This window comes from Bombus bifarius, unplaced genomic scaffold (genome assembly GCF_011952205.1).
Source record: "Bombus bifarius isolate JDL3187 unplaced genomic scaffold, Bbif_JDL3187 scf7180000007970, whole genome shotgun sequence".
Taxonomy (NCBI): Eukaryota; Metazoa; Arthropoda; class Insecta; order Hymenoptera; family Apidae; genus Bombus; species Bombus bifarius.
The window spans coordinates 293,660-317,898 of record NW_022884356.1 but is presented as its reverse complement, the minus strand read 5'-3'; the positions used below and the strand labels follow the sequence as shown (position 1 = coordinate 317,898).

General features: G+C 32.9%; 6 protein-coding genes across 15 annotated transcripts; 3 read left to right on the top strand and 3 right to left on the bottom strand.

The window, feature by feature from the left end:
- Positions 1-56: 56 nt before the first annotated feature.
- Positions 57-5,081, top strand: LOC117213905 (regulator of nonsense transcripts 1). Of its 3 annotated transcripts, none has more exons than XM_033459594.1 (6): positions 57-364; positions 470-692; positions 1,324-1,601; positions 1,668-1,823; positions 1,898-2,491; positions 2,567-5,081. In XM_033459594.1, exons 2-6 carry the CDS (start codon positions 504-506, stop codon positions 4,707-4,709), a joined length of 3,360 nt encoding a protein of 1,119 aa, XP_033315485.1. In that variant the 5' UTR covers positions 57-364; positions 470-503; the 3' UTR covers positions 4,710-5,081. The 3 variants fall into 3 exon arrangements, with proteins under 3 accessions (XP_033315485.1, XP_033315502.1, XP_033315494.1); XM_033459611.1 differs by having other exon boundaries at positions 454-692; XM_033459603.1 differs by having other exon boundaries at positions 57-389.
- A 1,849-nt stretch (positions 5,082-6,930) lies between these two features.
- LOC117213915 (poly(A) RNA polymerase gld-2 homolog A-like) lies at positions 6,931-12,896 on the bottom strand. Of its 6 annotated transcripts, none has more exons than XM_033459670.1 (11): positions 12,388-12,894; positions 11,175-11,947; positions 10,693-11,078; positions 10,409-10,593; positions 10,058-10,341; positions 9,817-9,985; positions 9,581-9,724; positions 9,373-9,501; positions 9,112-9,301; positions 8,920-9,035; positions 6,931-8,842 (listed from the first exon to the last, which is right to left on the bottom strand). In XM_033459670.1, exons 2-11 carry the CDS (start codon positions 11,355-11,357, stop codon positions 8,679-8,681), a joined length of 1,950 nt encoding a protein of 649 aa, XP_033315561.1. In that variant the 5' UTR covers positions 11,358-11,947; positions 12,388-12,894; the 3' UTR covers positions 6,931-8,678. The 6 variants fall into 6 exon arrangements, with proteins under 6 accessions (XP_033315561.1, XP_033315552.1, XP_033315515.1 ...); XM_033459624.1 differs by having other exon boundaries at positions 8,679-8,842; positions 10,409-10,611; positions 12,388-12,896; XM_033459653.1 differs by lacking the exon at positions 12,388-12,894 and adding an exon at positions 12,217-12,357 and having other exon boundaries at positions 8,679-8,842; positions 10,409-10,611.
- A 320-nt stretch (positions 12,897-13,216) lies between these two features.
- On the bottom strand, positions 13,217-15,031 carry LOC117213957 (coatomer subunit epsilon). The gene is made up of 3 exons (XM_033459710.1): positions 14,866-15,031; positions 14,179-14,667; positions 13,217-14,109 (listed from the first exon to the last, which is right to left on the bottom strand). Exons 1-3 carry the CDS (start codon positions 14,995-14,997, stop codon positions 13,801-13,803), a joined length of 930 nt encoding a protein of 309 aa, XP_033315601.1. The 5' UTR covers positions 14,998-15,031; the 3' UTR covers positions 13,217-13,800.
- Positions 14,850-16,806, top strand: LOC117213940 (syntaxin-18). Of its 3 annotated transcripts, none has more exons than XM_033459698.1 (2): positions 14,850-14,982; positions 15,529-16,806. In XM_033459698.1, exon 2 carries the CDS (start codon positions 15,803-15,805, stop codon positions 16,772-16,774), a length of 972 nt encoding a protein of 323 aa, XP_033315589.1. In that variant the 5' UTR covers positions 14,850-14,982; positions 15,529-15,802; the 3' UTR covers positions 16,775-16,806. The 3 variants fall into 3 exon arrangements, with proteins under 3 accessions (XP_033315589.1, XP_033315573.1, XP_033315581.1); XM_033459682.1 differs by having other exon boundaries at positions 14,981-15,115; XM_033459690.1 differs by lacking the exon at positions 14,850-14,982 and adding an exon at positions 15,174-15,461.
- A 102-nt stretch (positions 16,807-16,908) lies between these two features.
- LOC117213897 lies at positions 16,909-23,344 on the bottom strand. The gene is made up of 4 exons (XM_033459583.1): positions 23,002-23,344; positions 19,000-22,737; positions 18,702-18,915; positions 16,909-18,613 (listed from the first exon to the last, which is right to left on the bottom strand). The coding sequence occupies exons 2-4, from the start codon at positions 22,708-22,710 to the stop codon at positions 18,411-18,413; spliced, it is 4,128 nt and encodes a 1,375-aa protein (XP_033315474.1). The 5' UTR covers positions 22,711-22,737; positions 23,002-23,344; the 3' UTR covers positions 16,909-18,410.
- A 157-nt stretch (positions 23,345-23,501) lies between these two features.
- On the top strand, positions 23,502-23,992 carry LOC117212904. Its single transcript, XM_033458039.1, has 2 exons — positions 23,502-23,703; positions 23,800-23,992. Exons 1-2 carry the CDS (start codon positions 23,613-23,615, stop codon positions 23,925-23,927), a joined length of 219 nt encoding a protein of 72 aa, XP_033313930.1. The 5' UTR covers positions 23,502-23,612; the 3' UTR covers positions 23,928-23,992.
- Positions 23,993-24,239: the final 247 nt, after the last annotated feature.

Below are 24,239 nucleotides of genomic sequence, written 5' to 3'. Positions count from 1 at the left end.
ATCATACGTTTAACGAGTTTAACCAATGAAAAATTCGAGAAAGATCGTCACGGAGAACCAAAACGCGAGAAAGGCAATCTTCGTTGCCAAATAGAAAAGTTGTTGGAATTCCCCACAACCTTCAGTCTCGATCTCAATCTCTCTCTCTCTTTGGGACGCACTTGGAAATCAGCTGATGACGTAACACACGACGAGCGCAAGAAGAAAAGTTAGTTGTATACTCGTGTCGGTGTTGGTGGGCGCGAGACTTGCGCGAGACGAAGTATGGCGTAGGATTCTGTCTTGGCCTCTTTCATTGAGCAGTGTTTCAGAGTTCGCTCGCTATCGTTCGTGGTGGTTTTCGTTTCTCTACATTTTGCTAACGGCAAATCACACTATCGTAATCTTGTGTATGTTGTGCTGCGTTATTTTATCACGACTGGCGTATTCGGCGCTTCACGGAATCGGAGCCAGCTCTATTTTCTTGCAGGGCACGAAAAGGACACATTGAGTATCGGTACAGGATGAGCGTCGACGCATACGGACCCAGCAGTCAGACTCTGACGTTTCTAGACACCGAAGAAACTGATTTAATTGGTGCAGATACACAGGGTAGCGAATTCGACTTCACTGATTTCACGTTACCCTCACCGAGTCAAACTCAGGCCTCGCAACACGATGCTGCCCAAAGTCAACCTAACCAACCCGTACAGGTTCGTTTTTTCACTGACCATACGTCTACCACGTTCGATCTCTAACCTATACTTTTGTTTCTTCACTTCGTTCGCCCGTGTACAAGGTTTTTTTTCTCAATCACGCGGATGCCACCTAACCTCAATCCGGGTTTAGTTTTACTAATTCCCGACATACATTAGTTCCTTATGTCCACGCCTTAGCAGGAGTTTTCTGGCCTTCCCTTTTTTACTTTTAACGATATGTATTTGAAAGGATTTACTAATAAATATGATTTTTGCGATGTATGGATTGTTGTAAATACAGAAATCGCATATTTAAATCAGGTTTTCCAAACGTGATTAGTAGTTTTTCTATGATTAGAGGTTAGGTTCTTATATGGAGAACATTTCATAGTGTTATGCAAGGTGAATTGTTTGAATTGTTTCCGATTTAGAATTAATATTTTTAAGTATGAAAGGAAAAATAATAATGTAATATCAATATTATAAACAAAATATGGCATAATTGTTTTATATAGGATTTTGAAAAAACGGATGAAATAAGCGATAAATAAACAAAGATTAATTACGTAAATTTGATGCAGAATTTAATTGTATATAGCAATAAGTATTTATTGATAATTTTTGTGCATATATGGCTCGTTTCTAGGTTAATGGAACAAGTGGCAGCTCATCTTTGGAGTTGAAGATATCTGGAGCAGCACAAAGTCTTGCGGAATTGCAGTTTGAAGAAGAAGAAGAGGAGGCATATTACAATCGTGATTTGCCAGAACATGCATGTAAATATTGTGGTATTCATGAAGCATCTTGTGTTGTTATGTGCAATGTTTGCCGCAAGTGGTTCTGTAACGGACGTGGAAATACATCTGGTTCTCACATTATCAACCACCTTGTCAGAGCTAAACATAAGGAAGTTACTTTACACAGGTATTATATTTTACACAACTCAATTGTATAGAATGATTTTTATTTCATAAGAGATTTATATTACAGAGATGGTCCTTTGGGGGAAACTGTCCTTGAGTGTTACTCTTGTGCTGTTAGGAATGTCTTCGTTCTTGGCTTCATTCCTGCAAAAGCAGATTCTGTTGTTGTATTACTCTGCCGCCAACCATGTGCAGCTCAGAGTTCATTGAAGGATATGAATTGGTAATTATCATTTTTAGAAAAAATTACAATTGTAATAAATTACTATCATATTTAATATTGTTTTAATATTATAGGGATCACGAACAATGGAAGCCATTGATAGAAGACCGATCCTTTTTAGCTTGGTTAGTTAAAATTCCATCAGAACAGGAACAATTACGTGCCAGACAAATTTCGGCCCAACAAATCAATAAGTTAGAGGAATTATGGCGAGACAATGTTGACGCGACCTTTCAAGATCTTGAGAAACCCGGTGTAGATGAAGAACCGCAACAAGTACTTTTGCGGTACGAAGATGGATACCAGTATCAGAACATATTTGGCCCTCTCGTAAAATTAGAAGCCGATTATGATAAACGTTTAAAGGAATCTCAAACGCAAGAAAACATCGAAGTACGTTGGGATGTTGGACTAAACAAGAAGACAATCGCCTATTTCATGTTAGCAAAAACAGACGGCGATATGAAATTGATGCACGGTGATGAACTAAGACTTCGCTACTTGGGTGAACTTCACAAGCCTTGGTCTGGAATTGGACATGTAATCAAGATCCCTGATAATTATGGAGAGGAAGTAGGGATCGAGTTGAAAAATAATTCTGGCGCCCCAACGGAGTGTGTTAGTAACTTCGTCGTTGATTTTATTTGGAAAAGCACTAGTTTCGATCGGTAAGTAGTTTACAGACACTTCTCATTTTTATCTAGAGATGTGCTTCTTTTAACGTAACATCCTTTTTATAATAGCATGCAGTTAGCGTTGCGGAAATTTGCTGTGGACGACACTTCTGTATCCGGTTACATATACCATAGATTGTTAGGACACGAGGTGGAAGAGGTTTTGTTTCGTTGTCATCTTCCTAAACATTTCAGTGCTCCGAATCTGCCAGACTTAAATCGTTCACAAGTATATGCCGTGAAACACGCTGTACAAAGACCCTTGTCTCTAATTCAGGGACCGCCTGGCACGGGAAAAACTGTAACCAGCGCTACGATAGTTTATCAACTTGTCAAACAAAACGGTGGTCCTGTATTAGTATGTGCTCCTTCGAACACGGCTGTCGATCAACTAACAGAAAAGATACACAAATCGAATTTAAAGGTTGTGAGACTCTGTGCGAAGTCACGAGAAGCAATTGATTCACCAGTAAGCTTTCTTGCCTTGCATAATCAAATCAAGAACATGGAGACGAATACTGAATTGCAAAAGTTGCAACAACTAAAGGATGAGACTGGTGAATTGTCTAGCGTTGACGAAAAACGTTATAGATTACTAAAGAAAGCAGCAGAAAAAGAATTATTAGAGGCAGCTGATGTGATATGCTGCACTTGTGTTGGAGCTGGCGATCCAAGGTTACATAGACTTAAATTTCACTCAATTCTTATTGATGAGAGTATGCAAGCAACGGAGCCTGAGTGTATGGTACCGGTTGTTCTTGGAGCAAAGCAACTAATCCTTGTCGGTGATCATTGTCAATTAGGGCCAGTAGTTATGTGCAAGAAAGCTGCCAGAGCTGGTTTATCACAGTCTCTTTTTGAAAGATTAGTAGTATTGGGAATTAGACCTTTCAGATTGGAAGTACAATATCGTATGCATCCAGATCTATCACGATTCCCATCAAACTTTTTTTATGAGGGCTCTTTGCAAAACGGCGTATGCGCGGACGAGAGGAAATTGTTGAAAATTGACTTTCCTTGGCCAGCACCTGACAAACCTATGTTTTTCTACGTTACACAAGGTCAAGAAGAAATTGCAGGAAGTGGTACATCATACTTAAATCGAACGGAAGCATCGAACGTTGAAAAAATAGCAACAAGATTTTTACGTTGTGGAGTAAAACCTGAACAAATTGGAGTAATAACTCCGTACGAAGGTCAACGAGCTTATTTAGTGCAATACATGCAATACCAAGGATCCTTGCACTCGAAACTGTACCAGGAAATCGAAGTCGCTAGCGTAGATGCTTTCCAGGGCAGAGAGAAAGATATAATAATTATGTCTTGCGTTCGATCGAACGAACATCAAGGTATTGGATTTCTGAATGACCCACGAAGGTTAAACGTCGCGTTAACTCGCGCAAAATACGGAATCATAATCGTAGGAAATCCAAAGGTATTGTCGAAACAGCCATTATGGAATCATCTATTAAGTTTTTATAAGGAACAGAAAGTCCTCGTAGAAGGACCACTGAACAATCTTAAAGAATCTATGATTCAATTCGCCAAACCAAAGAAACTCGTCAATGCTGCTAATCCAGGCTCTCACTTTATGTCTACGTCGATGTACGATGCAAGAGAAGCTTTGATCCCAGGTTCGGTATACGATAGATCAGGTACTCAGGTAAATGGAACGCAGAATCATAATCCTTATTACCAAAGGAACGTACCTTTAGATATCTTCAGCAGAACCCACGACACTATTAGTTACATTAGCCCAGAAAGAGCTCAAGCAGCGATGAACAATGTACCAGTCCCAGTGGGAATGTTCATGAATATGGCACACGTACCACCACGGTTCTATAATCAGCATCAGCAGGCCCTACAGGCTAGACAAAACCAACGTAATCGGCGAGGTACAGCTTTATCGAAGAACAAACAAGGCCCACGAATGGGTAAACTAAGTCAATCAGAACAGAATACTCAGCCATATAGCCAGCCAGGATTACCATTAACACAAGGCACGACGCAAGGTATGTCACAACCAGGTTTCAGCCTTTCTCAACCCGGGCTGAGTCAAGCGGAACTTTCTCAAGATTCGTTCGCTGTCGGAGAGTTTCAATCACAGATGGACGGATTATTATCACAAGATTCAACTTATCAGGGTGATCGAAGTGGTTTTTATCAATCCGGACAGTCACAAGCCGGGGGACAATTCTCCCAGCCATATTGAGCCGAGATCGTACGGCTGAGCAACGCAATTGCTATGCAGCGTCGCGGGAGCGACTGAAGGCTCGTTCGACCAATTCTTCTTCGACCAACAACCACAAATCACTAACTGCGCAAAACGGTAAAACGGCTCGGCGATCGAGTACGGTATATGCACACGCAGTCGTCGGCGTTTTAAAAGAGGGTTTTAAAACAAACAAGCAAACAAACAAACCAAAAAAAATACTACAAATGGGGGAGCTCGTCGTCATTTACCGTCGAACTGTTTTAGACGGGGAAAGAAAACGGTTAAAGAGTAAAACCACCTGGCAAACAAGTATGACAAGCCAATAAAAACAATTAAAAAGATACAAAAACAAAAAAAAAAGAAAGAAAAGAATAAGACTGGGAGACGACATTATCACCAAAATTACCAACCACCACCGTGACACGCGCTTACCGTAAAAGTACCGTTTTATCGCGGGGATCGAATGACGCTAGAATTACACACACAGCAAAATAAAACAAAGAAACAAAAAAACATCAAAATACCAAAAACACAAAAAAATATAACGATAAAAAAGGAAGAAAGAGATACGGGACGTGTAATGCTTCATGACTTGACCAAATTCGAAAAGTGTGCCAAGATAGCGTATTAGCTAAAAAACGTACAAAAATACTAAACGAATCTCTAAACGACAAACCAGAAAATAAAGGGGAAATGGTATTGTTTGCGAATGTTTAATTTGCCATCGAAGATGTGAAGAATGAAAAAGAGAAAAGATTTGGAGTGCATTATATTGGCTCTGATAGACGCGTTACATGTCTTTTTGACATTTCCTTAGAAAAGGTATAGGATGAACAACTACTGCCAAGGGAAGGAAAGAGAAAGAGAAACGAATTACGCCCCTATAGAGATTTTACAGGACCCTAAAAATATCGTGTTTTTTGATGGTTCATATAGACCTCTTTCGATCACTATCTTGTAAGCTGCGAAAGAAAATCACAACAGAAAAAGTACGGTTCTTGCAACGCGTGGACACGCGACAACGTCAATAATAAGAAAACAATGACAGTACAAGACCATCCTTATCATTGGCTTGTCCTTTAACCGACATCCATTAAACCACCATCATCGATGAAACGTTGCCGATCGAATTGTCGTCAAACAGTATGAGGCCGACACTTGAGGTATCATCGTGAAGGAGGAATCCTTTCTCAGAAGCTTGGCGTGATAATTGACATTACGCTATTGGATAAGGAATCCTATTAATTTTTGATCATGTTAATTAATTTCTATCTTTTCTGCTTAGACCGGTATATATATTGTATATATTTTATTTACCGCAGGGGTCGAGAGAGCGCGCAAGAATGAAAAAAAACAATTCATTCAGTATTTGTGTTTTTTCTTTTATACGACTTGCAGATGAATGACTAAAAAAGCGACGAATCACAATGTACATTGAAACAATTAAGACAATGTACTCTGAAAAAAAGAAAAAAAGGGGAAAAGTGGGAATGTTGAATCCAATCATTAACATTATAATCCTTTAACAGCATCTTTCAGATACAGACAACTGCAGTTTTGAAAAAAAGAATACTGGAAAAAAACAAGAAATTACTTGGATTTTGAATATTATTCTTATCTATAACGGTATAAAGTAGTCCATTTAGTGTTCAAAGTATTTTATTAGTTCTAATGTACTGACTAAAGCATCGTTCTATCTGCTAATTCTTTTAATTTAGATACTTTCTTCTTTTTTGTTCTTTTCTTACCTTCATATACCCCCCCCCCTGCTACTTTATTTTTCTGTTTTCTCTATTTTCTGTTTATACTGGCTTCTCGCGGTAATGAATTTGATAATTGACTCACATAACAAATTAAAATTGAGAGAAAAAAAGGAAGACAACACGTTATATGACGCAAAATTGTTTTCTTTTCTTCTTCCTGACCAACAGCGCACCGCTAACTGCAGAATATAGTATGGAAATTCATTGTGAAATCTTAAGAAAATGAATAAATTTAATTTGAAGAGAAACAACAAATTTATTTCGTTCGTTTCTAACCTATAAAATCTCACATGTTGTACACCACTTTTCGATTAAAGTTAATCTTTCGGTAAAATTTTATAATAATATGATTAATTAATGGTCACATTCTATGTGTATATAAATAGTTTTTATTTAACAACAAAATCTAAATTACAAAAATTTGATATTATCGCCTTAAAATTTTGTATAACATGTGCGTAGAATTGACAAAAAATGAGATTATGAATTTCCAGTTGAGCGAAAGAAGATACTTAACACTATTTAGTTTTCATTTTATATCAGTTACAAAAATAAGTAAATTAATTAGAAAAATATATTAGGCCTGCCAATATACATATGACATACATTGTTTACGCTAATCATTCGAAAATTTGGCTAAATCGTCCAGTACATACGAAAGAAAAATTTGATAAAAATAATGACTTTTTTCTTTAACAAATCGTTAATTTTAATATTTGATTTATAAATAACATATTTCAATTTGCACAGGCCCAAAGATTGTACACAGCATTTCACAGGTTTTATACTGTTAACACAGCCTTATGTTTTTATTATACATTATGTTAAATATCTAATATGTTATTTTTCATATGAAAGACTAGTCAAAATCAGACTAGAACTGGAATAAAAGATTTTTTATTTCTTTTTAAATTGAAAATAGGAACTTTGATGATTGATTCACCTTAGAAGAAACGCTATTGCAAATATAATAATATATAATATACTAGTGATGTTCAGTCTACTTGCAAAATTTTTTTAATAAATGATTATTAATAGAGATTATTTTTTCTTTGAGAAGTACATATCGGGTAGAATGCGTGAATCATGAAGTAAAGACGAAAATAATTTATTTGTTTGGCACATGATATAAATAATCAGAATTTAATCATCACTATGTTAGTAAGATGACCAATTGATTTTAACTAATCTTTTGCTGTTATTGTTGACAATATTGATGTACATCTAGTTAACATCTTTTTTTTTATTTTTTCTTTTTCTCGAACAACAATTTTTTATCTTTTTTGCTTTTTAATTTTTTTTCATTATCTCAAGGAGATATTTTTTAAAATGCTTTTTTATGTGTAAATTTAAGTTCTCTATGTTTATTAAATTAAGAATAAGTACTTTTCATCTTGCATATAAATATATTATACAGTCGAAAGAAAATTCGATGACATGTCATTCCTCTAATTTTAAATATATGCTTTTTTCTTTCATTTTTTACATTGCATTGAACCCATTTTGATTTTTATTAGAAGTAATTCTCAAGGGCAATTAAGACCTTTGCATCATACTTTTTAGATCAATGGGAGGCTACGTATCGAATAAATTATAGTAGCCTATAAGTGTAAGGCACCGTATTTTCGTATTTGAGAATTTTGAAAAAGAGAAAAAAAAACTTTATATATAAAAAAGCATACGAACCGAAGTGAACTTGAAAAGATTCTGAAAACGATAATAATGTTTTTGTACAAAAAAAAGTGTTTCATTCATATACATACAATTACTACTATCGAATATTCGATTTGATTTAGTGTCATTTTTTATCGAGTCGCGAATGTTATTGCATTTTCATATTAAATGTTTAAAGGAAGTTTATGAATATTCTATTTTTATCGTATTAGAGCTCTCTGTGAGTGGTTTTATATGTTTATAAAAAAGCAAATAAAACAGAAACGAAACAAGACGAGAGAAAAACTCGAGCTTATAAACGCAACAGATGAGCCGTTGCACAAAAGCGCAGGCTATTATCACAAGGTACGAGCATATTAGCTCTAGGTAAGTGTAAAATTACCTCGTTGTACTTTTTTATCTCAAGTGGTATCAGTCGAATTGCCTCGAATTATATCGAAAGAGGCCAATTGCAAAAATAAACCGTTTTTCAAATATAAAATTGTACTAGGTAATGTGAGTATTTTTGTACCAGCCTGCACAAACGTGATTACGTCACGATATAGGGTGAAGTAGAATCCACCTTGATGAATATCCTGGCTAGGTCATGATGCTCTTTTAAGTTTTGGTATGTACAATCAAAGACGTGTTTAATCCTTGCAAAAACATCCGGATCATAAACTGATCTAGCTGTGTTAGTTAGATCGAATGGTTCTGTAGATATGTAGACATTCCATGAGTACAGAACATCTTTTTTTCTCTAGTAGTTTTTAAATTATTACATAACTCACCTTCAATACATAGATACTTCCATTGATGAGGGTCATTTTTATAAGATCGTGCCCTGCGACATTCTTCTATTGCTATTTTATTTGCCAGCCGAACTGATATCGCATACTGATTGAAACTGATTGAATTTTATTTTATTTAAACTTTTATTTTATGGAAATATACTCTAATATATTTTTTTTCTTTGCACTTACTCGAACATGACGTAATATCGAAAAAATTCCACAAACAATTCCCCTAAAGTTTGTCGATTCTTAGGCCGAAGTATGGAAACTGGAATGTTCAATTCTTCTTGGATATCTATGCAATGAATGTCTGTATGTGGTGCGAATTTGCCCTTATAAAGTGAATGTAAACATGGTAAAACTGGTGGATTAACACCACCTAAAAAAAGAATAAAGAATATATATATACATATATATATTAGTATCATACAATGTAAATCCAATACATACACTGCAAAAAATGAAGGACCATAAGAACTAAGGAATAACTGGATATTGTCATGTTCTTGGCATCATTGATATTCTGAGATTGAGCCCAAAGTTTAACCACAAGTACTAATGGTCTTACCCTCCAATCAACTGCAAAATAGTGAAAATAATTTCAGAAATTAAAAAACTGTACATAAACAAAATATCTTTTATCTAATAATCATCTTACTCCGAGAATAACAGTAAAGAAGATGAGTATTCCGAATGCCAACAGCGTTATTACAATTTAAATCAACTTCTAAATTTTGTATTGAATCGTAGAACTTTAGAATTGGCACCTTTGCTTGTATAAGTTCTAATTGTTCTATAAAATCTGTTAGTATAAAAAGGTTATTTGATTAATTTGAATTGATATAAAAGTAATATTAGCTACCCAATGTGAAACTAATACTTAAACTAACATACCACATCTCTTAAGGCATTTTAATATTTGTTCTAAATGCCCAATAGCCTCGTTCCTTTGATCCATTTCTGTATGCCTCACTAAAAGGCACATGTCAACATCACTATTATCAGACCCAAAACCATTCATCGTAGAGCCAACCAAGAATAAACCATATTTTGGAAAAGCAGTCTGAAAATGATCACCTCAACTTAAATATCCATTTATAGGTAATCGAGTCAGAATCAAATAGTCATATATTACCTTAATATAAACGTAAAGATATCTCCAAAGCATCATCTTGTTCCTATAAACAATCTCAGTCTGTTGATTTAACATAAATTTTGACCAAATTTCTTTCGAAAGTCTATCCCAAACCGATCCAATAAGTAAATCGTCCGGTGTACGGGTTACTTCAACTAAATGTGATCTAGCTAAAAATCGATCTGGAGCAATTCCGTATCTAGGAAACACATGATAATTGGGCGATAAGAATCCCATATATCTTTTATTTCTAGGTGATCTTTGAGGAGGTGGACTGTTCCTTCCTAGAATTATAATTTATTTCTGAAGTAAATGAACAGATCAATTAGTGTATTATCAATATGAACGTACCTGAATGATACCTTCTTTTATTCTGGTACGTTTGTACTTGACTCCTAGACGTTGACATAGTAGTGGGATAGCAATTAATAGATCTTTGATTCTGATAATATTGGTGCATAGGACTATTTGAAATTATACCATATTGCACTATTCTGTTGTGTGTAACACTATTTGGAAGTATCTTGTGTGATTTTCTGTAAGAGAATAATTTCCTGATTTTTACATATTGAAAAAATGATATTACCTATAACCGATCTAATTGTTTTTTATTTAATTAAATGAACAATACTCACTTCATACTTCGTTCTACCGAAGAAATTACAGAATCTCGTTCATCCGAGCTCTCTGTTCGACTGCTATCAATGTGATGTTTATTCGGTGTGGGAGATCGTGAACTGAAGCCGCTATCACTGCCGTATTTTTCGTTATTTACGAAAGACTCTCGAAAGGAAGTTCTTTTACTCAATTTATTATACCAGTTTGATTTTTTATTTGCCAAACCGTTATTGTTTGGTCTAAAAGTAAAATGTGGAGAAGGTATAAGAGATGTGTTGTTGGATGTATTTACATGTCTCTGCCAGTGTCCTCGTTGTGTGCCATTATTTGACTGCATATACTCCACATGTCTTAAAGATGGTATCTCAACCCCCATCAGTAGCTCCAATGGATAAGATCCTGTCTGCAAGAATACCGCTTGTACTCAAAAGCATTTAGTCCATTATTGGAATACATTAATATTTAGAAATTTGTTAAATATAATAAACTTAAGATATACTTGAATCATATGTCTGTTCTGAGAGCAAGCATCTGTGTGATATTTTACATATTCTGCTTGATGGAATGCACTTGCACCATGAATGTGCATTGTATGTGGTTGAATTGGTGGACACTGTCCATTTGCCTGTTGGCCACCCATTATCTGCACCATTATTTGTGGTGGATACACAGTATGATACATAGTCAAAATAAATATATAAAATGCTACAAAATATAGTACTTAAATCTAGAGGAACTTTTGTACTTCTTAACAAGGCAAGTATTATACTATATAATGCACTAAATATGTGAGTATTATTTACATAAATTTATAATAAATTTCGATTTGAAAATAAAATTCATTAACAAAAAAATATAGCTACACATTTATCATTCACAAATTCAACCTTTTCCTGTTGTATTTTTTCATTGGATATATAGCATATATCTAAACATTTTAAATATAATTTGTAAAGAAATAAGTTAAATCAATGCAAAGTGTTAACTGTCTGATTAATAGTCGAACAAATAATATAAATTCCAGGAGAACACTTTAAATATAAACCATGTATCTTATATTTTAATATATCTCATTTCTCTACGACCTTCAATAAATTCCCCTCTAATTATTTGAACATGAACTCGTTTCTCTTATTGTATCTCGTTTATTATTATTTAATTTCAACAGTAGATAGTACTTTTGATCGGCCGTTGTGACGTTTAAATATTGAACACTTCTATTTTTCGAATTCTTAGCAAAGGGTCTAGATTCACGACTTGCAAAGTGCATTCCTGAAAACACAAAAAAATCATTAACAAAATTCATCATCGATTCGAATATAATAATTTTATTACTAATTCTTGTATACCAATCTATGTATCTATATAATATTTACTACGTAAAAATTTTCTATATTATAGGTTAGACACTGATATGTAATAACACTATATAATTAGAAAATTGTCTCTAAACACGTAACGATGATTATAGATTATATTTAATACACAGAGGTACCACAATCAGTTATATTTGATACAAATCATATACAGAAAAAAACTACCTATCGTGTAAATAACAGGGAAAATGGTTAGTTAAGAAAAGTAGGAAAATTAGAAGAATCGGAAAACCGATGAAGACGATGCAATAACAGAGATCAAAATTATGGACAATTATAGACTAGCATTAGCATTCACCGTCATTTTAATAATATAATCAGAAATTGATGATATACCTATTCTGAGTCGCCATGTTACAAAGATCTGTTCTCGATCTAACGCGATATTTCTCTAAGAAAAAAACCCACGGATCTGTGATTCCTGATCGTTCTCAAGTGATTAATAGAGAACGATACGATATTCAAAAGTGCCTTGGTCTCACGATTGTATCTCCCGCCGGACTCCAGTAAATGATATACGATCTTCAAAACAACGAAATACGTATTTTCCTGCGGTGATCACGTCTTCGGGATTTGCACGAGACTCTTGACACTTTTAACGCATTCCGACTTACTAAACTTGCCCGTTTAAATTTTCGAATTCTTCCATGTAATAAACGTTTTTCGACTTGACACTAGATATTTACGAAACGTAACGTCAGATGGCGTTAAAAGAAATCTTGATTTACCAAAGGAGCAATGAGAAAAGTTGCCGATCGTTCGATTATTTTATCTATAATTAGACTACCGGATGTTATGCGTTTATTAAAGAGTAGAAGTATATAGAATTTACGTACAATATATAAAATTCAAAATAAAATATAATATAAAATGTGCAAAGTTATGACTAGACTGAGGATATGCAAATTTATATTTTTATAAACATGATTGAAAAAGAATTTAAGTAAAGATTCGTTTTACCCATTAAAATATATACTTTACTTTGGATATTCTATACATCTTTATATGTTGTATCAATTCTGTGTAGTTTTGCATCTTTAAATTTTGCATTAATCCATAAGAATTTGCAATTTACTTATAACACTTACAAAGTGTTCAGAAAAATATGAATTTGCATAAACATTTGTAATCTACTTATAATAAGAAGGAAAATAGTAGCAAATTCATTTAGTTGAATGTATATTTCATGCTTCTTTTTGTTATCAGTATACCCATATATGGAATAAGTCGTTATACTGTAATAATATATGAGATGAAATTTGTATTAACACATACATTCTCGTTTAATGTATGTCAAAATGCATGCAAATTGAAATTTTATCTGATATTTGTTTCATAGATTTGTCTTATAACTGTAATATAAAATGGCAGCCATATTGTTAATTCTTACAAATATTTTATTGAGAGAGTGGATGAAGAGTAGATACCTAATTATATTTTTTTTATACGTCTTCTTAATTATATATGTAAAAATTGTAAATAGTTTCGTTCATCTATCTTTTTTATTTGCCAATTACTGTAAAAATTTCATGCAAAAGTGAAATACCTCGTATAAAATCACTAAACTGAAAAAAAGTAAATGAATACTCCTCTACAGAGAACAAGGACTCGAATTCACGTAGAAGTGCGTTTTACCCTGCAATAGCACTCTAACCTCATAGCATTTTGCATCTAGAATTTGTATTATTACATTGTTTTCGATACTTCTGTTTAAACCTTAATTCATAAAATGCTATGATTCGGTATGATTTAGGTGGATGAAGAATACTGTTTCCTGAGCCTTTGAAATTCTATCTCTTTCTGTAAATACTCTTTAACAAATGGATGTTCCAAATGTGAATCTTTCAGTTGACTCAAATAACGATTAGCAACTTCAGGCGGCTTTCCCATATGCTGAGAAAGGACAATCATATTGATTAAAGTGTCTGGATTGTTACTATCTTTGTCCAAAGATTCTTGCAAAGCTGTTTCAGCTTCTTCGTATTTAGCTAGCCCAATGAAACAAGTAGCTTGACCATTTAATAGCATACTCGTACTGGAATGTTTGTCTATCATATCCTAAAATCATAATACATTAATAAATTGTCTTCTGATTGAACATTTCATACAATACATATATGATCGTACTTGAAATATGTAATAAGCATCTTGTAACTTATCTCCGCCACTGCTTATATTTAGCCATGCCTGTGCTAGTTGTGTCAGAGTGGCATCATCATCCTTCTCCTGCATAGTTAGCAGCTCTTTCTTTGCGAGATCTAACCGATCCATTTTTAAGTAAATCTGTAGCGTTAGGGCTAGACATTCTAAGTGATCTACATTACGAAGTATCCTAAGTGCTGCCTCTAAGTTCTTTTCGTGATAGTAGATGGTTGCAGCAACGATTAGGAAGTTATGATTATCGTAATCAGCGCGGTTGGTCGCTTGTTGCAATTCGGTGACAATCGCCTCTCTGCGAGCAGGATTCGCAAAATAATCCGCCAACATTTTCAGTGGTTGCAAATCAGGAGGGGAAGAATTATTAATTTCATCTAGCACAACACGGAATTTTCGTTGCGCTATGTACGCACGATAGAGGAACACATCTCGTTCCATCGTCACCTCTGGCGAAGATGACTATAAAAAAAAAAATGATATTAACATTCTATTTTAAGTAACTAGAATTTATTTTTAACATGCATGAATAAAGATTAGATTAACATCATGGAAATAAAGAGTAAAATAGTTCGTTTTGATGGTATTGGAAAAAATACCTTTAATAAAGAGAAGAAGCAAGGATATTGTTTGAAGGAAATGTACTTTGAACAAACAAACCTTTATTTTTTGTGCTTCGTTGATACATTGCTGATAGTTTCCAATATAAAAGTGATTTTTCACGTCGAAAAGTTCGTCGACGTCTGCTTGCTGCTGACGTGCCATCTTGTCATTTCGGTAATACTGTTTCATTCAGCTACGTGTTCCGGTTTTCAAAAATCGTGTACTGCAATACCGACTACTTCATTCCATGAGAATAATTCAATTTTATATATTTTTTCAATTTGATCATTTTTTTACAAATTTTAAGGTTAGTCTTTTCTTTTAACTTAGATGACTTAATTCAAGTATACATTCTTTGATTTTAAATACAGTTTCGTGCATTAATGATTAAATTTAATATTTTCTGTTTATCATATCCTTAACATATTTTCTGGAATGTCTGTTTTTAAACGTCGTAAAAAATTGTAAAATAGAATATATGCAAATATATTAATTGTATCGTATACAAACGATTGTGTATACAAATTATAAATCATTATTTCAAAAGTCATAATACAATTTGTTTCGTCATTAAAGTAGTAAATGAGACAATTGTAATGGCTTCATTATAGTATTATACGCCTATACATATTAAGTTATTTATCGCATTAATGGTACATTCTTTTTTGATTGTTTAAGCGATGTCATTTTCCGTATTTTTAAGATCTTTTTTATTTTTAGGTTAAGCATTGTGATATTTTACAGCATAATGCAATGAACTTTATAAAGTAAGGTAAACAATTTTATTGGGATATGAGACGACATTTTCATATATAAATTTTATAAAGTATTATACATACCAATTCCTGTATGATCCAAAAATTACAATTAGTTTTATTTTAAACTTTATCTTCTTCTATTGAATGCTATAAAGCTGCTATTGGTGAATGTAAAATAAGATATTCTTTTTTTTTTACCAAATATATGAAAAAGTTTATTTAAACAACAATTAAAAATGGATGTTAGTACACTATTTAAAGTAAGCGTGCAAACTGTTAGTCTTCGTAACAAAGCATTAGGAATTAATGATAATACACGGAACCTAAAAAGGGCAAAGAATAAAAGTGCCTTTTTTATTAAAGCCCAAGGTGTTGTTGCACAAATTTCCAAATTACGTGAATTCCTATTGGAGAACCGTAAAGCATACTTAAACTTTTCAAACTATTTGTCAAATGTACCAAGCATGTCAGATGGAGATCGTGATAAAATCGATATTGGTGCACAAAAAATAATGAGTACCTGTTCCCAATTAATCAAGGATTTAAGAAGAGAAATAGCAGGTTCTGAAGTTTCTCCACAAAACTTAGAACACAGAGAAATTATGTTGTTATTAATTGAGGATTACTTAAAGAATGTTTGTAAGATCTACTCAGAACAAAAAGCAATACAAGTAAAAAGAGCGATAGAGGTAAGAAAAATTGCCAAACTAGAGTTGGATACAAAGCCTATCAAACAGATGCAACCTAAAGTGGAAAAACCTAGCTTAAACATAAATGAAGCTGAAGATAAGGAAAGTAAAATTGACTCTAATAAATCTAGTGCTATGAAAATACAAGAAATGAATGGTGATGTAAATGCACTGATGTATGAAGAAAAAATATCGCCTGAAGATATACAGACCTTAGAGGCAGAAAACAAGCAACTATATAATGAACTTAACACATTAACGGAAGAAGTGAAACAAATAGAAAGTAAAGTTGTACATATAGCAGAACTTCAAGAAATATTCACGGAAAAGGTATTGGATCAAGACAAGGACTTAGATCGTTTAATGACGAATGTCGTTGGATCGACGGAAAATGTAAAAGATGCTAATGAGCAAATTAGACAAGCGATTCAAAGGAATGCGGGGCTTCGAGTGTGGATTCTTTTCTTTCTTCTAGTTATGTCATTCTCTCTGTTATTTCTCGATTGGTATAATCCTTAAAATAAAGAAGTGAATGTGTTATTTTATTACAATTGTTTGTACATATTCCTGAAGGTCGTTTTACTATATGTGAAATATTAATATGCATAATACTTATATGTCCTACTAGATTGTTAATGAAAATGAACAAAATATTTGCCAAAATATGTCTGTATTTTATCCCCAAACATTTTACATAATAGCTACATCTTACATAATAAAATTTATAGTATATATTTACTTATATATACACATTCACACATGTGCAACTTCCGCATACAATTTCTTTTCTTTTTTTGTTGTTGTCCTATTGATATTTGGTTTAACAGAAAGTCATTCTGTAAATTAATGAAAGTATCGCAAACGCTCATATAAGATACATTTTCTTGTACCTTTTATCACTTAAAGATCATTTATGCTATCTTACTTTAAGGTATTCAGAGGCAACCTGCTTGATATTTGTTTTTTTACTGAACATATACCCGCTATGAATAAGTAATAAGAGTTCTATAAATTCCTTACTGATGGGATATATATCCAGTACATAAAAAGTGTAATGTAAATAGGTTTTACGATCTGTCACTATAATTTTATGTAAAAAAATATTTACAGGATACACCACCCATTATTAACTTTGATTTACAGAGTTATTTTAATATTTGCTGTGAATTTCCCAAATAAAAACTAATAAACTCAAATTAGAATCGCGTCTTAATACAAAAGTAATTCTTATAGCAAACTGCCTATTTCCTGATAACGCAAAGTTTGTTTTGTTTTTTAGAAACAAATAATTACCTATGTAAATATGAGGAGAAAATTGCTCTTGAAATATAATAATAATTCGTGTATAATTAAATGCGTTGTTTGATTATAGTGAATGAGCTAATATGGAAAAACAATATCCAGTTATTTACAACATTAATGTAAATATGAATTATTATTAGATTTCTAGTTATATTATATTTGTATATCTTTTTGCCTCTCGCAAAACGATACTTAAAACAATCTTGTCAGCATAAAAAATCTTGATGTAAATGAAATAATAATATGGAATCGCATAAATTGCGATTATAAATTAATTATGGAATATTTTTTAAAATTTGTTTGTTTACAATTCATTTGCTTTTTGTTTTCTTTTTTTACAAAAATCATTTTTGATTTAGAATTTGATTTATACAAAATGTTACAAAATTCTAACTCTACCTTTTTTTTAAAGTGATAAACAATACGGTGTAATAAGCATATATAAGTTCTGTATAATAAGAAATCACAAAAAGAGAAATCTTTACACCAAATATTCATACAGTATACAGTGTTATTATATAAAACATGTTTCAATATTTTTGAACATAAACTAACTTTACATAACATATTTCATTTAAGGAATCATACTTAACTATCTTAATTTAATTCTTCTATCAGACACCTATCAAAAGATTTTTAACATTGGAAAACTACTAAAATAATAGTTTTAAAGTAGTAGTACTTTGCAATTGATAAATGTATAAACAAATAGATGTGCTTTAAAGTGTCTGACAACGAGAAAAATAATATTTTCCATTTATCAGAACAATACAGTAAAAGTAAGAGATTTTTGTAATTTACAAAAACAGGATCTCACCTGCTTCCGAGATTATAGATGTAATTTCTTGATCATTTAATTTACCAAATTTTTTTTATAATTATATTTATAACGAACACTTGCATCATACGGACAAAATTTCCCTTCTATCAAACATTGGACAATCCATGTTGTAGAAAGTAATGGAATTTGTAGTTTATTAGCCTTGTCTGCTGCCCAGGATGGGCACAAACTATTTGTAAGAACTACAGTTCCCTGTACAAAATTTTCCATTACATCTAAAAATTTATAAAAAGTCTTATTTAGTATTAATGCTTAATATTATATTTTCAATTCACAAGTTTTCATTATAAAAAATTTTCATACCTGCTTTGTCCGCTAATATAATAACAGCACCTGCGTTTTCACAAATTTGGCGCCAAAATGGAGCAAATTGTTTTTCAGACTCTACAACTGGAATTATCACAACAACCTGAGTCAATGGTTTGTTGCTTTGTCTTTGGAACATTTCGATATATGAATTTTTATCTAAGCTCCATCCCGCTGGTAATCCATCTTCTGCTGGATTTACAAATTTTCCCTGTAAAATACGATAATTATTTTAGAAATAAGCTACAAAAAATAATAAATTTTTGTATAAGAGTACTAGAATTACAATACTTACCTCCTGACAACATCTTATTATCCAATTATGATTATAAGCAGGTATACCAACCGAAAGACACAACAGACTCTTCGCAGTTGTGTTTGGCACGTTCGTTATTAGTTTTGTATTTTTGTACTCATCTTGTGGGATTTCACTGAAGTCAGTGTAGACTTTTCCGCCACCTGCCACTATTTGCTTGTTTAATCTATCTCTTATAAAAGGCTTTTTTGACCATTCTATCTCATCTTCGGTTCCTGGATCTGAATCTTTATCATCTTGAAATCGATCGATAGTTTCTACGGATGCACAGGTAAGAAGGAAAGACATGCCTTTAAACAGATTCGAATCTGCACGCGGAATTGGACCAAACATTGCAATGGTTTCTGCATCGTCTACTTTTTTTTTACTTCTCGATTTGCTTTTAATTCGATTTTGTGGTCCTTTTACAACTTGCTCATACGGGGTTCCAATTATTTCGGGTTGTACTCCAATAGAAAAGACTTCGTCCTTTACAGAAACATTAGAGTCGCTGGAAACGCCATCACTTTCAAAGGGTACCTTCTTCTCTCTTTTAATCGAAGATGTTACGCCCGATACAGATGGTTCTACTTCAATTTTGTTTGTAGGAGTCTGAATTAGTTTAGATTTAGGAGTAGAAAAACTGGGAGTGGCGATTCGTTTCGAACGTCTTTTTCCATCAACCATATTATCTAATGTTATTTGCCCTAAATGCTTTGGCGTAGATGGAAGACTCTTATTCCCCAAATTGATTTCCTCTTTCAACACTTGAGCCTGATCAGCTGATAAAGAAAGATCCTTGATTTGAACTTCTAGCTTTTCTCCTTCGTCTGTCTCTACTGTGTAATATACTTCGTTATTTACAATCTCAACATTGATGATTATACCGCACGATCCATAATCGTAATTCTTGGTAGCGGCATACACGGATAGACCCTCTTTCAAAACTTTCGGTATCGGTATAACAAAGTCTTCTATAAGTACTTTATTTTTTCCATCATAGAAGTTTACCTTATATTTCGTCTTTATTTTATCGATAACTGTACCGGGATAATAATTATTGTCCGACCATTTAGCGAATACATCCTTACCAATTAATTCATCTATCATATGCGATTCGGATTTTGTTGAAACATTTATAGTGCTCGATATATTATCCGTATGTTCCGTTTTATTCTTTTTTCTATTCGGTGTATTAATGTTCTCTGCGAGATTTAATACCTTTGAAATCTTGTTCACTCCATTTGACTGATTATCTGACTTAGTACTTTTACTTCTTGGCCTCTTTACTGCTTTGCTCTTCTTTGTGCTTTTAGGAGTTTGTAACTGAACTATGTCTTTTGACACTTCTGGCGTAGAAGATCGAATCTTTTGTAAATGGTCGTCTATCCTCTCGTTGCTAACATTGTATGCATCAACGCCAGTGAGTTCAGTATTTGCAAAGTTTAAAATAGTTGTTGTAAGAAGGTGACTGTTTTGCCATTCTTTGCTTAGACGTTCGTACGCTTCGTCTATTGCGTGTTTATCATTCAGCGAATGAATATCTTGGCCGTGTCTTTTCGCATGTTTCGCCGGTACTCTCGGTAACGAGAAATGTGTACTATCTCTTATCGCAAGCTTGGCTGCCAGTGAAGCGGCACTAGATGCAGAACTTAAGCTGATCGTCGAAGCAAATGAAAGCCTGGAAGGATTCAGTTGATATAATTGCGGGTTACTGTTTACTGATCCAGGAGATATTTCCTTATTGTCATTTCCAGAAATGTCTGCCAATGAAGCAGATGTATCATTGTTTTTCTGTCTGGTTAAAGTGGACTCTGTAGCAACAGTCTCACATTGCACACCAATGATTTCTTTACTTAGAAATTCCTTTGTACCTTCATCAATGTGTAATAAACATTTCATTCTAACATACATACCAATTTCTTTTTCCATTTGTAAGGCTTTTGTGATAGAACTACTGTGAATCGAGTTTGACTTACTTTTATCATCTACTATAAAAACCTCAGGCTCATTATCACTTACACTTAATAAGTCAACATGATCGCTGTCTTTAAGTATAGAAATTGATTTAATTTGTTTGTTTATATTATGTAGGGATGTAGAAATGTTATCTGCTTTGTCAAGAATTGGCATATCGTTAAACGTGTCTGATTGTAAACTAGCCGTACTGTCGGTATCGCATTTTTTTGATTCACTACTTCCATTTACCAATTTACCACTGGATTTAACCGAATCAAGGGATGATTCTTTGACATTTTCCACCGATTTATAACTAAATTCGCTACTATTTTTACTGTCGTAACAACTTTTGTATATTGTATCAGACTTTGTATTATCTAGGACACTCTTACTCTCGGTTTTCCCATCAGAATCTTCTTGAGACGAATCTAATATTATCTTCTCTCCATCCTCATCAATTTCTACTAATTCTTTGGATCTAGGCTTAGCTTCGTGAACAGTAGTTTTATCATATATAAGTTCTATGCTCATTCGCGATTTGGATATGCTCCCAGAACACATGTTAGAGTGAGATTCACATACTTCTTTAGACATTGATATTTCTTGAACATTGCTACTGTTTTCTTCTGAACTGATTTTTCTTTTAGGTTCAATACCATTTTCCTTATCTTCTGCTTTCTCACTGTATGTTACCTTACTATCTTTTGCTTCAATTGCTCTAATGCTATCTGTATTTTTATTACTCAAATCCGATTTTAATTTCTCAACTGCAACAGTTTTTAGGGAAGATGTACAGTCCCTCTCGTTTGTTTGAACCTGTATTACTCTATTTTCATTAGACTGTGATACATTTTTTACCTCTGATGTCTCTTCATTAAGGTCTCTCTTAGTAATAGCTTGATGTAGTTTTGATGTATCATTAAAATTTTTGTTCTTATCTATTTCATAATCTTTCATTTCCAATTCAGGGTGGTTTTCATCTCTATCTCTTTCTTTACATGATATTGACAATTCTACCATTTCTTTCATGTTGTCATCTTCTCCAACATCCTGAGTTTCTGCAATTATAATATTTGTGTTAGAGCAATTTTTAGGAAATTCATGATGGGAATCGTCAGATTTAAACGAATTCCAACTTTCTTCTTCTTCCTGTACTAGTTTCTCAGGCACTGATACATCTTCCCTAGATGCCGTCCTTAAAATTTTTGTAGGTGGTTCATTAAATGAACCTATTTTACGTTTTAGGCTTATTATATTAGCACCACCTTGTTTCTTAGATGGTGAAGATGCTTCAGATGGTGTGCAATGTATTATTTCTTCATTTTCATCATCAGAAAATTTTTCTTTATTCTCTAAAGTACTACTTTCATCAATCTCTTTCTCCTCTTCTTTTTCACATGGCTCTATGTTATGTTTTTCCTTCTCCTTCATAACTTCAACGTCTTGCGTATCTTCTACTTTTATATCATCATTCTGTACATCAAGCTTTGCTATATGCTCAGCCGTTAGTTTTATTTCATTCAAAGTTGATTCTGTGTTACCACCAGAGACAAAAGATAATGTTTTTTCATCTTTTGTATTTTCTAAATTTCGTTGTGATTCATCATCGCCTGTATCTATTAGATGAAAATCTTGACTTTCATTCAAACTATTGGCTTCACTAGATACCAAAACCCTGCTCTTTTCAAAACTTTCAGAACATATATCTTGATTTTCCATTGTACTATTTTCTATCTTTCCTATTTCTGACATATTTTTTACTCTTTTTTTACTAACATACTGGAATTAAAAACATATCAATGAAAATTTATTAATTTAATTCCCCTTATGGATAACTCTTAAAGTTATGTTTTTTAAAACGAATAAATTCAAATTGCTAATTCATAAAAATCGAGATAAAGCATAAAAAAAGATCGAAGCGAAATTCAAGGACACCCTATATATCAATACGGTGTTTACAACGAGAATAGAAGGTTACGGCGGGAACATCATGTGATCACGAAAATTTCTCGGAAATCTCAAGTTATAAAAAATGAAACGTACCACAATTGATTACGCACAATGATGCGTATTTTTTCAATTGAATTATTTGTACCTCCTTGTCAAAATATTACATTTGCCGTCGAAGATAAATATGTTCGCCGGCCGTCGGAAGCGGGAGCTCATGTATTCCTTCTGCCCGCTACTTTCACACTTGCCCTTTCTAACCTTGTACCTCGTACTCGTCTTGATCACGCACTTCTTTTTATTACTAGTCTCAAAAATTACATTAATAAACCGGTCTCCCATAGAAAATACCACGAAAACTCCACTTTTTAGACACAAAGCAATACAGGCCATAAAACGCCATCGCCACTTTTAGTAATCATAGATTATGTAATTCTAGATTTGCAGGGTTTCGCGGCTAGGTAACAAGGCACATTTACGAATTGACCAATTGCGTCGCCTCTTACGAGCGGCGTAATGTATATTATACCGTATAATCGCTATTCGTGGACGAATTTCCTTCTGACCAATCAGAACGCGTGACTAGGATTAACGTGACCATCTTTGATTTCAATTACTACGACTAGAGTGGTCAGAATAATTAATTCGTAATATTTCTTGTTTTAAAAGAAAAGAGATATTAGTTACAAATTTTTATTTCTGAAATAATGTCGGATGATAATGTAAATATTATCCAGGAAATAAATAAATTAAATTTGGAGTTAAAAAAGAAATTGGAAGTAGTCTCAAAATGGAGAGGTATATTCTAATACTAAAGAGGACATTTCCTATTTGCTAATATATTAATTATTTCTATAATAAAAAGAGTCTTTTTAACATCTTTTTCACTTTTAGTCGAATGTGCTCAATTGCAACTAGAATTTCTGAAGTTGTACACTCCAGAATGTCTTGAAATTTTCGAATCGCTTAAACAAATGACTGACATGAGTATCGATTCGAATACTAAGTTTAATAATCCTTAGTTATTAAAAAATACCTTCTTATTAATGTACCATCACGATTTTCAATAAACAATATGAGACAATTATTTTGAAATATATTTATTACATTTGAATATAGGACTGACACATAGAATGTATTTCTGGTTTTGATAACATAAAGACAGACATAGATATACATACGTTGATCTTTTATCCGACGAAATATAAATTTACACTAGAATAGAATCATGGTGTACCTTTTTAAACTTTATTAAATATCTTTTAATATCGATATATTTCGGTAGATTTATGTTGCATGTTGCATATTTCACAATGGAAGAAAATAGATAAATA

What these genes read in the sequence shown, in the direction of transcription:
- LOC117213940 (XM_033459698.1), top strand. Translation starts at nt 15,803, where the DNA reads ATGGATGTTAGTACACTATTTAAAGTAAGCGTGCAAACTGTTAGTCTT.
- LOC117213897 (XM_033459583.1), bottom strand. Translation starts at nt 22,710, where the DNA reads ATGTCAGAAATAGGAAAGATAGAAAATAGTACAATGGAAAATCAAGAT. An exon ending in TAATAAGATGTTGTCAGGAG is followed by an intron (nt 18,916 to 18,999) that starts GTAAGTATTGTA and finishes CGTATTTTACAG; the next exon opens with GGAAAATTTGTAAATCCAGC. An exon ending in TATATTAGCGGACAAAGCAG is followed by an intron (nt 18,614 to 18,701) that starts GTATGAAAATTT and finishes ATAAATTTTTAG; the next exon opens with ATGTAATGGAAAATTTTGTA.
- LOC117213905 (XM_033459594.1), top strand. Translation starts at nt 504, where the DNA reads ATGAGCGTCGACGCATACGGACCCAGCAGTCAGACTCTGACGTTTCTA. An exon ending in AACCTAACCAACCCGTACAG is followed by an intron (nt 693 to 1,323) that starts GTTCGTTTTTTC and finishes GCTCGTTTCTAG; the next exon opens with GTTAATGGAACAAGTGGCAG. An exon ending in AAAAGCACTAGTTTCGATCG is followed by an intron (nt 2,492 to 2,566) that starts GTAAGTAGTTTA and finishes TTTTTATAATAG; the next exon opens with CATGCAGTTAGCGTTGCGGA.
- LOC117212904 (XM_033458039.1), top strand. Translation starts at nt 23,613, where the DNA reads ATGTCGGATGATAATGTAAATATTATCCAGGAAATAAATAAATTAAAT. An exon ending in AGTAGTCTCAAAATGGAGAG is followed by an intron (nt 23,704 to 23,799) that starts GTATATTCTAAT and finishes TTTCACTTTTAG; the next exon opens with TCGAATGTGCTCAATTGCAA.
- LOC117213915 (XM_033459624.1), bottom strand. Translation starts at nt 11,357, where the DNA reads ATGTATCATACTGTGTATCCACCACAAATAATGGTGCAGATAATGGGT. An exon ending in TAAAAGAAGGTATCATTCAG is followed by an intron (nt 10,342 to 10,408) that starts GTACGTTCATAT and finishes TTATAATTCTAG; the next exon opens with GAAGGAACAGTCCACCTCCT. An exon ending in AAAATGCCTTAAGAGATGTG is followed by an intron (nt 9,725 to 9,816) that starts GTATGTTAGTTT and finishes TTATACTAACAG; the next exon opens with ATTTTATAGAACAATTAGAA.
- LOC117213957 (XM_033459710.1), bottom strand. Translation starts at nt 14,997, where the DNA reads ATGAAACAGTATTACCGAAATGACAAGATGGCACGTCAGCAGCAAGCA. An exon ending in ACGAAGCACAAAAAATAAAG is followed by an intron (nt 14,668 to 14,865) that starts GTTTGTTTGTTC and finishes TTTTTTTTATAG; the next exon opens with TCATCTTCGCCAGAGGTGAC. An exon ending in ATGCTTATTACATATTTCAA is followed by an intron (nt 14,110 to 14,178) that starts GTACGATCATAT and finishes TTATGATTTTAG; the next exon opens with GATATGATAGACAAACATTC.